Raw genomic sequence first — 10,162 nt, 5'->3', positions numbered from 1 at the left:
ACTCACACACACACACACACACACTAGGACTACTTAAAACATACAACAACAAAAATCCAGAACCTAATTCCATTCGTTGTGTTCATATTGTTGAATATTACATTTCCGAATATCATGGTTGCTTAACTGTTTGGCACGAGTACAAATTCAATATCAATTAAGCGCCTGTCGTATTCCTCACACTCGCGTGACCCGGCCAGCTGTCGGACACGCTCGCACTGCGCTGTGTTGAAGGCATAACACTACGAGGACACAGTGTGGCTCAGGCTTGACGCTGTGTGTTCATGTCATCAGACATATATCAACACGTGGGAGTTGCTTAGTGTACATAACATCAGGTAAGCGTGTGATCTTTCAAAATCATCTTCTTATGTAGACCAAATCTGTTTGTTGGTTGGTTATCATTTTCTACCGTCTCTTCCACAAATAGTGCTGTCCGATACCAATGGAAGTTTGTTTTCTTCTCAGTTCACATTGAGTACCATGCTTAAAACTATTTGCATTCATGTCTGTCACTGTAAAAACGAAGGTTCTAAAGTTCATTGCTTTCACATTCCTTACTTCAAATCTTGTATCAACTGTGTAACCGATCGAGACACGTTCGTAACAGTAAAATGAGGAATATCAACTAAGAAAGTTTCTACTTTCGGTTTCCGGGAAATGTGTTTTCGGTTCGCTTGAATCGATCATGGCTGTGAGATACTCAAGGTGATCGATCGCTAGACTTGCGGTGTGTGGCTGGTTGCTGTTCTCATTCTGCTTGCTGCAGTGTGTTTTGTATTGACCAGAGCCTCTTTTCTCTCCTGTGTGTAGAAAACCTATGTTGTGGTCTGGTTTTGATGAATACTTCATTCTGTTAAGTTTAAAGGCAGAGTAAGCCTCCCGTAAACCATCACAGATACGGTCAGGCTTTTACACACAGTACAAACACCCTTTCATTTAAACACTCACCAATTGAGAACATCCTAGGTGCCCTCCGTAAAGAGCGAACAATTTTCAAAGAATTTATTTTTGCGTGGTTTATCTTACCCCTGAGCCATCGTGAACCCGTGTGATCCAGTTTTCCTTTTTCACAATGCAGTCGTCAGTTAGTCATGAATGCGACTCGATGTGAGCTTATCTACAATAGCACGTTTTTTATGCACGAAACAACGGCTGTGGTTCACAAGAACTCTAGCGATGGTTTTTGACTGTTGAGAGGAACGGCGATTTGCACTGATAAACCGTCTGCTACGACCCTTGAGTGACCCTGCTTCCGGGCTTTTCTTTTTTTTAAACTTTCACAACTTCGAATTGTTCTGATCTTGTCTTGATGAAAAACGAATTCTTTTATGATTAAAGAATGTTTGTGTAACAAGCTGTCAATTTATTATATAGATTTTAAAAGTTAGGTCTAGCGCAAAAACGAGGCGCCGTTGTTGTTAACGAACAAGTCTACGAAAATAAATTCTTTGAAAATGTCTCACGCTCGACAGAAAGCAGCCAGGATGTTCCCGTTCGGTGAGCGTTCAAATGGAAGTATGCTTGAACTGTATTTAGACGCTCGGGGAGCTCTGTGATGGTTTACGGGAGGCTTACTGTGCCTTTAACATAATTATTATTGTCAAGTTATTAATGTGTGAACTATACTACATGTCATAAAATACTATAATATGCGTTTGAATGTAGATATGTACGATGTCAGATGAGGCCGTTTATTGTAAACACTACCTTATGTCAGATCCATCTGTTGAATATGGAAGGGGAATTAATGGATAGCCTTTCCAGTTTTTTTACTGAAATTACAATAAACGGTCTCATTACAAACATCTGCACTTAAAGGTATCTGCTTTGCCTGTATGACAGGTACCCGGTAGTATAACAGAGTATAAGCGTATACATTTTAAACATATATTCGTCAGTGCGTGACAGCTACCACAGTGTGTCAGTAACATGTTGTGTATAGCGCTGTCTGGCCTGTCTGTTTTAGTCTAAATGTGTTATCGAGCGTTTCACACGGCTCTCGCATTCTTTGTGCAACAAGGTGGTTGGGTTGAAAACTAGTTGCTATCATATACGGTTGTATTCACTTCCTTTATAGCAATTTGGTTTCAATTGAATGTGTTTGTTTTTCTTCACATGTCAGCATTCTTGAACATGAGAGTAGTTTGTTGATTGAAATGCCTGTCAAGAGTTGTCAAGAGACTGGCTGTATTCACTGAGTCCTTGGTGAGCAACTTGGTTTCGATTGGCATTGTTTTTTCTTGACATATCAGCATTCCTGAGAATGAAAGTAGTTTGTGATTGCAATGCTTGTTATGAGGCGGCGGAAGACTCGAAGATACATCTCTCACTGTCAGTATTAGAGCGCTTACGTACGTTCATACCCGTCTTTGATTAACATATATATATATTCTATTTCTAGTCTTTCCTCTCCGGGAAAATAAACCTTGTTTTTGTGTAATTCTTATATAGCACTATGGGTCTGCATTTCGGAAGAAGACAAACACTTACCGTTCTTCCCGGTGCGCCCGGCAGTAACAACGACTTCCTCTGTGTTGCTGAGTGTTGTGTCTGGCAACAGTAACACTGCTCAACATGAGCTGCAACAACCGATGCTGACGTCGTCGTCGTCGTTGTTGTTGTTGTTGTTGTCGTTGGTGGTGTTGTTGTTGTTGTTGTTGTTGTTGGTTGTGGTGGTGATGGAGGTGGTTGTTGTTGTTGTTGTTGTTGTTGGTGGTGGTGGTGGTGGTGTTGTTGTGGCTGTTGTGGCTGTTGTTTTTGTTCTTGTTATTGTCGTTGTTGCTGCTGTTGTTGTTGTGCTAAAACTATTCCTTCTTATCGCTTTTTATTCATCTCTGTTCAAGACTTACTCGTAACCATGGCAACGGCAGCTTGTACAAGCTCAGCGGACAGTGACACAGAATGCTCCGTGTGTCACGAGCTGTTCAAGAACCCCAAACTGCTGCCCTGTGCTCACGTCCTGTGTCGCCACTGTCTTCTCTCCTGGCTCGCCTCCAACCCCGAGGCCCTCTGTCCGCTTTGCAGGGGCGCCATCGCGGACCCCAAAGAGAAAAGCAAGACGAAGGAATGGGAGAAGGTGATGAACGCCTTACCGGATCACGTCGCCATGGCAGCGCTAGTGGAGAGTACACGTGTACTGAGCCAGGACCACGTGTGTGTTGTGTGTCAGTCAGCCGCCGTGTCCATCTGTCTGACCTGCAACGACATGATGTGTAAACCCTGCGGGCAGACACACATCAAATACTCCGTGACCCGTGACCACAAGGTGGAAGACCTGTCCAGCATGACAGCGGAAGAGCTAGCCGCCAGTCAGCCTGACCACTGCAGCGTGCACACCAGCAAGCCCTGCGAGCTCTTCTGTCCCACTCACGGGGCCGCCATTTGCCACCTGTGTGCCAACGCCAAGCACCGCGCATGCCCAGACCTAACGGAACTGGCGGAAACGGCAGACAAGTCACGTGAAGAGCTTTGTCAGATGGTGACGTCACTGCTGACGGAAGAGCAGCAGCTGGAAGAAGCTGTGGCAGCGTTGGAGCGCCACCTGGAGGCCACAGAGAAAGTGGTGCAAGAAGCTGTGGCTGAGATCGACAGAACCTGCGACCAGTTGGAGAACTCTGTCAAGGAATGCAGGCGTCGTCTGAAGAAGATGACGCTAGACGCCAAGGCCAAGGTGAAGGACACAGTCTTAGCCGTCAAGGTCACCTTGTTGGATCATCGAGGCAGGCTGACGTCACACCGACGTGTTGCTGATCGCACCACCAGAGGGGCCACCAATAAAGTAATGTGTGACGTGACTCGTGCTTTGAGGAATCGTGTGAAGGACATACTGGTCACTTGTGGTCAACTCTCAGTGAACTGGACATCGGTTTCCATGGTTACGCTGACCATTGACGCTGCAGCAGTGGCCCGCATTAAGAAGGAACTGTCGGCACTGGGTCAGGTGAAGGTCAAGCCTGTCAGCATCTGTACACGTCATGTAAGGATGATCTCATCCATCAGTACACGTCAGGTAAGGATGATCTCATTCATCAGTACATGTCAGGTAAGGATGATCTCATTCATCAGCACACGTCAGGTAAGAATGATATTTTTCATCAGTACACGTCAGGTAAGGATGATCTCATTCATCAGTACACGTCAGGTGAGGACAACCTTTTTCATCAGGACACGTCAGGTAAGGATGATATTATTCATCAGTACACGTCAGGTAAGGATGATATTATTCATCAGCACACGTCAGGTAAGGATGATATTTTTCATCAGTTCACGTCAGGTAAGGATGATCTCATTCATCAGTACACGTCAGGAAAGGATGATATCATTCATCAGTACACGTCAGGTAAGGATGATATCTGTCGTCAGTACACGTCAGGTAAGGTAGATATTATTCATCAGTACACGTCAGGTAAGGTAGATATTATTCATCAGTACACGTCAGGTAAGTTAGATATTATTCATCGGTACACGTCGGTTTTTACACCCCCGGTATAGGGGTGTGTATAGGTTTCACTCGATGTGTTTGTGTTCGCAAGTAGATCTCAAGAATGAACGGACCGATCGTCACCAAACTTGGTGAACAGGTTCTATACATTCCTGAGACGGTCCTTACAAAAATTGGGACCAGTCAAACACACGGTTAGGGAGTTATTGGTGGATTAAAATTATACAAGGCCTGGTATAGACGGACACCCCCGTTGGTCAAAGGGAAATAACCATTCTCACTGCCACCAACTGAGAAGGTTATTTCCCTTTGACGGGGGTGTAGTTCCTATCGGAGGAATTTCTTGTTAAATTCGACACTAGCCTTGAGATCCGAACACTTTTCACAATAAACTACAGCTTGTTGATGATGTATTTTAAACAGCGTTTACTTATTTTAAACATTCAGATATGGTCAATCGAGTGATCTCTTCACAAATTATTATGTTTAACTGGAATGCTTTGTGATTGCGTACGATCCACATAGATCAAAGAAGTGTAACCTAAGCAGCTGAACATTATCATACGAAAAAAACATGGTGAAAGAGAGCACAGGAATTGTTAGAGAGTGTCAGGATACTTGTGAATGTGAATACTTACTTTCCATCAAGTAGACAAAATGCGAACAGATGCACGCATTATGAAAAAAAATAAGGGTTTAAAGAAACTCATTTTAGTAGAATAATTGTTTCCCCTTCTTATGTGTTTAATTGTTGCCTTTTCTTCAGTTAATGTTAAGGCTGGTATTTTTTGGGTTTTTTCCTCAAATTTTCAGCAACTATCTTAATCCCTTACAGTTGCGGGAATGGCGTTTACACACAAACCACGGGAAGAACATTGTACTGAGGAACGACGGTCTGACAGCAAAGAGAGTGAGGGGATGGACAAATGGGATTGTTGTTGCTGACCAGCCCATGGTGCCCGACGTGTTGTATGAGGTGTGTGTGTGTGTGTGTGGGGGGGGTTTGTGTATATATGTGTGTGTGTGTGTGTGTGTGTGTGTGTGTGTGTGTGTATGTCTGTGTGTGTGTGTGTGTGTGTGTGCGTGCGTGTACTGAACAACGGCGATCTGACACCAAAGGGAGTTAAGGGATTCAAGGATGGAATTGTTGTTGCTGACCAGCCCATGGTTCCTGACGTGTTGTATGAGGTGTATGAGGGTGTGGGTGTGTGTGTGTGTGTGTGTGTGTGTCTGTCTGTCTGTATATATGTGTGTGGGTGGGTGGGTGGGTGTGTGTGTGCGTGTGCGTGCGTACGCGTACGTGCGTGCGCGTGCGTGCGTGCGTGTGTGTGTGTGTGTGTGTGTGTGCGTGTGTGTGTGTTTGTGTTTGTTTGTGTGCACCCGTGAACAGGCATAAAGTGTCCAAACGTGCAAATGCACAAACATCAAAGCACAATGTGACGTGACCAATACACCATTTGTATAACACCTGCAGCAGTCAACACAAGGAGAAAACGCAACAGAATCCAATGTCAGTACTTGTATATCAATATTACGTCAGCTTACTGTTTTTATTCTCATTCATCAGCATTGTAAAGAAAACATCTGTCGTACAGGTACAACTAGAAAAGGTGAACAAGGAATATATTAATTACTACCTGCCGTGCGGAGTGGTGCTGACTGATCCCGATCACCTCAGTCTGCCTGACACAGCTTTCCATGGATGGGGCAGTGAGGCTGTTGTCATCAGTGGTGCTGTGTACAACCGTGGTCACATGGTAAGATCACTTACACATGCCTTTGCTGGCACTTTTGAACAATACTCTCCTAGATTTATTCCGATCAAATAATGCCATGTACAATGATTTCTTTACTTTCGTTTGGTACGTATCCATCCCGTTTGAAGACATTTCGTGATACAGAGTTTTTTTCTTTCCAATACGTATATATTTAAACATATATTTTGTTATTCAATTAGATTCAAATCCCTGTTCTAATTGTCAGTGTACGAGCGCATCCATTCGAGCACTCACTTACGCAACTTTCCAGTTATCATTTAGACCCAGACACACACAGACACAAACACACACAGACACACACACACACACACACACACACACACACACATAAACACACACGTACACACACACACACACACACACACACACACACACACACACACATACATAAACACACACGTACACACACACACACACACACACACACACATGTACACACACACACACACACACACGCACACACACACACACACACACACTCTGACACTGTGACTGACTCATCAAAACAACATGATGTCAACAGGAGAACAACAACTTGAACAAAGCAAATTATGACCTGTGGGAGGGAACACGTGTGGGAGTGATGGTGACGACCAAGGCAGATCTCCACCTGTGGGTCAACGGTAGTGATCGGGGAGTCATCGCCACCACTGTTCCCACGCCCTGCTTTGCTTTCTTTGAACTGTTTGGCAGGTATGCAAAGGTGTGTATCTGGCCATGGACAAGCTGTTACGCATCGCTCCTCCCCCCGCACCTCCCCCTATCTCTCTATCTCTCTCACTGTCTGCCCTGTTTTAGGGTGTGTGTGTGTGTATGTGTATGTGTGTGTGTGTTTGTGTACGTGTGTGTGCATGTGTGTGTTTGTGTGTGTGTATGTGTGTGTGTGTGTGTGTGTTTGTTTGTTTGTTTGTTTGTTTGTGCGTGTGTTGTTATACAAGTGTGTGTTCTCTATTAAGTATACAAGTAGCTACGTCTCTGTCTGTCGCTAGATCTGTCTGTCGCTAGATCTGTCTGCCGCTAGATCTGTCTGTCGCTAGATCTGTCTGTCGCTAGATCTGTCTGTCGCTAGATCTGTCTGTCGCTAGATCTGTCAGAGAATGTTGATTGTGAGCGACAATATCAATGTTTATTTTGCTCTCTTACTGCATTCCAACGCGCTTTTTTGTCAGGCATCCGTTCTTCCCCCAAGACACCTGGACTGAAGGGTAACATAGATATCATCAATACACTACCTGGTGTAGGGGACGCGCCCTGAAGAAGGACGACTTTAATGTTCCATATTGATAAGTGGCTTGTTTTTTTGCAAAGCAGATTCATGTTGTGCTTGATAGTTGGTCTCTCTTTAGTTTACCGTGTCTATGAATTTCATTATATATTTCAGTGTATTTGTTTTGAACATTAAATTTTAAGGACAATGTTGTTACCAGTGTATTTTTTGAGAAAGTGAAATATAAACATTTATTTGAAATAACAAAAAAAGCGAATGTTATTGAACTTGTTGTATATAATTATATATATATTTTAATTATTTTCTCACGACTTTTATCATAAGTCCTGTTTACACATGTGTGATTATAATCTATCCTGACAGATGTTTATACAATTTTGCATGTGAATTCTTTAAAATTATTCCCCGAGTTTGTTTTTCAATTTCTGTTTCATAGATGTCCGGCTTTTTACAAATGTTGAGACGGCATCTTCACGACCTTATGCTTTAAGCAAATTGAGAGAATTAGTGGTCACAAATATCTTCGACTCTGTACGAATTATGGCATTGGGTAATGTTTATTGTTTGCCTTGTAAATTAAAAGCTCACAATCTGGTAGTATTATTGAATTATTGTTGGGTATACCTTACTTTAATGAAACAAACGGATTTTTTCTTGTGAAAATAGTTGACGGATTAAGCTCCAAAATTAAGCATAATTAATTGTTTTCGTCATTTGATCTCGGAAAATGACTGCCATGCTTGTCTCCCTTTAGAAAAACGCATATAATATTACAGTACTATCGACCAGGCGTGAAAGGCAGTAAGTAAGTAAGTATCGACAAAGTTATCTCCCTTTATTCGTGTCCCGTTGTTTTCCTTCAAAAACCCATGTGAATTAAAGTTATGCTTACAAGAGCAGGTTCTGAAAAATCAGAGGCTTAGGTTGTAGTAGAAAAGCATTCCTGATTTTAAACACCTTAGTTCAACATAACCTGGGCTTTTAGCTCAGAAACGTAAACATCTAATTAGTGTGTTCCACTTCATTATTTCAAACTGGTTGCATTGCACTCTCTATCTTCATCTCAATCTGAAGAGGGAAGCACATGTTGTGTTTGGATTAAAAGCAAGCTAAATAAAATCAAGAAAATATGTATTATGCAAAGTGTGTGTGTGTGTGTGTGTGTGTGTGTGTGTGTGTGTGTGTGTGTGTGTGGGTGTGTGTGTGTGAGTGTGTGTGTGTTTGTGTGCGTACGTGTATGCGTGCGTGCGTGTATATGTGTGTGTGTTTCATTGTGTGTATGTGTGTGTGTGTGTGTGTCACTGTGTGTGTGTGTGTGTGTGTGTGTGGGGGGGGGTGTCACTGTGTGTGTGTGTGTGTGTGTGTGTGTGTGTGTGTTTGTGTGTTTGTGTGTGTGTGTTTGTATGTGTGTGTGTGTATGCAGCCTGGTCAGAAAACTAATACCTGTGTGTTTCTATGACAACAGCAACAACAACAACAACAACAACACAACCACAACAACAACAACAACAGAACAAACACATTGGGGGTGTCTGAGATTCTTTATAGCGTGTAAATGCATGCTCTTTGAAAAATCCTCTTCGCTGTCATTTAAAAAGCGCCTATTGATGACATACAGTCGTGTGACTAGACACACTTGCACTGTGCTGTGATAAAGGCACAACTTTACGGGACACACTGCGACTCAGTCATGACACCACATATACACATGATGAAACAAGTCAGCGCTATTCAATGCTCCGCACTGAAGCAGCATTTTAATTATGATCTTAGCATGAGTTCTGTATTACTTATATTATTCATTATTGTTATTACAACATGTGTGTGATGGTCTGTGCAAAGTCATCTTCTTAACTTTAAAAGCAAGCCACAACAAAGCAGTGCTCTTTAAAAATAACTCTCATCTCGATAATTTTGAAAGCAAGCGCCTGTTTGAAGACATTCGGTGACACAGCCTTTTTTTGTTGGCACCATGTTTATCGGCTGAATAGTGACGGCATAATTTAACGAGGACACACTGGGATCAAGTCTTGATAGTGTGTCTCAACAGACATAGCAACGCGGGAAGACAGAACTGGGTAGTGTTCATCATAGCAGGTAAGTTTGTGACATGTAAACATCAACACGATCTTCGTTTATTGAGCGACTTGTTTTTTGGACGTGTGAAATGAAAGAATGGGGACTGGCCTTTAGCAGGTAAGTGTGTGATGTTTCCAAATTATCTTCGTATATTCAGCTCCTTGTTGCTTGGACGTGTTGACATGAAAGATGAAAGAATGGGGACTGGCCTTTAGCAGGTAAGTGTGTGATTTTTTCCAAGTCTTCTTCGTATAATGTATGAGCACTCTCGTTGCTTGGACGTGTTGAAATGAAAGATGAAAGAATGGGGACTGGCCTTTAACAGGTAAGTGTGTGATTTTTCCAAATCTTCTTCGAATATGAGCGCTCTCGTTGCTTGGACGTGTTAAATGAAAAAACGCAGTAACAATCAACACGGACAAGGAGTAGAAGCTCGTAACGATACTACTTTTGGTTTCCAGGAAATGCGATTTCTGTTTGCTTTAATCGATCCTGGCTGTCAGACACTGAGGGCTCTAGTGAGACTTGTTGTGCTGTGTTTTGTGTTGTACCGGGTCTTACCTTTTCATTGCTTCGTGGTTGAGTTGTGCTGACACCTTTGATTTGTTGAGAGTATTAATTATCTATGACAAA

The 10,162-nt window shown here is 42.8% G+C and overlaps 2 protein-coding genes across 4 annotated transcripts in view; both read left to right on the top strand.

The window, feature by feature from the left end:
• Window positions 1–227: 227 nt before the first annotated feature.
• On the top strand, window positions 228–6,356 carry LOC138976426 (E3 ubiquitin-protein ligase TRIM45-like). Its single transcript, XM_070349284.1, has 4 exons — window positions 228–338; window positions 2,847–4,012; window positions 5,280–5,420; window positions 6,040–6,356. Exons 2-4 carry the CDS (start codon window positions 2,861–2,863, stop codon window positions 6,271–6,273), a joined length of 1,527 nt encoding a protein of 508 aa, XP_070205385.1. The 5' UTR covers window positions 228–338; window positions 2,847–2,860; the 3' UTR covers window positions 6,274–6,356.
• Window positions 6,357–9,411: 3,055 nt separating this feature from the next.
• Window positions 9,412–10,162, top strand: part of LOC138976423 (E3 ubiquitin-protein ligase TRIM56-like) — a 91,110-nt gene continuing 90,359 nt past the window's right edge. For 2 of the 3 annotated variants that reach the window (XM_070349281.1, XM_070349280.1), the window contains exon 1: window positions 9,412–9,547. The gene's annotated coding sequence lies outside the window, so the exon portion shown is untranslated. The remainder of the gene's footprint in view (window positions 9,548–10,162) is intronic. The other variant, XR_011458988.1, reaches the window with a different exon arrangement.

Source organism: Littorina saxatilis, linkage group LG9, assembly GCF_037325665.1.
Source record: "Littorina saxatilis isolate snail1 linkage group LG9, US_GU_Lsax_2.0, whole genome shotgun sequence".
NCBI lineage: Eukaryota > Metazoa > Mollusca > Gastropoda > Littorinimorpha > Littorinidae > Littorina > Littorina saxatilis.
Note: the sequence above shows the minus strand (reverse complement) of the source record. Positions and strands in the feature narration are given on the sequence as shown.

Bases quoted from the DNA above. Each gene is read 5' to 3' on its own strand.
- LOC138976426 (XM_070349284.1), top strand. From the start codon at position 2,861: ATGGCAACGGCAGCTTGTACAAGCTCAGCGGACAGTGACACAGAATGC. The intron at 4,013-5,279 runs GTAAGGATGATC...AATCCCTTACAG, and splicing joins CATCCATCAGTACACGTCAG to TTGCGGGAATGGCGTTTACA. The intron at 5,421-6,039 runs GTGTGTGTGTGT...TCTGTCGTACAG, and splicing joins TGCCCGACGTGTTGTATGAG to GTACAACTAGAAAAGGTGAA.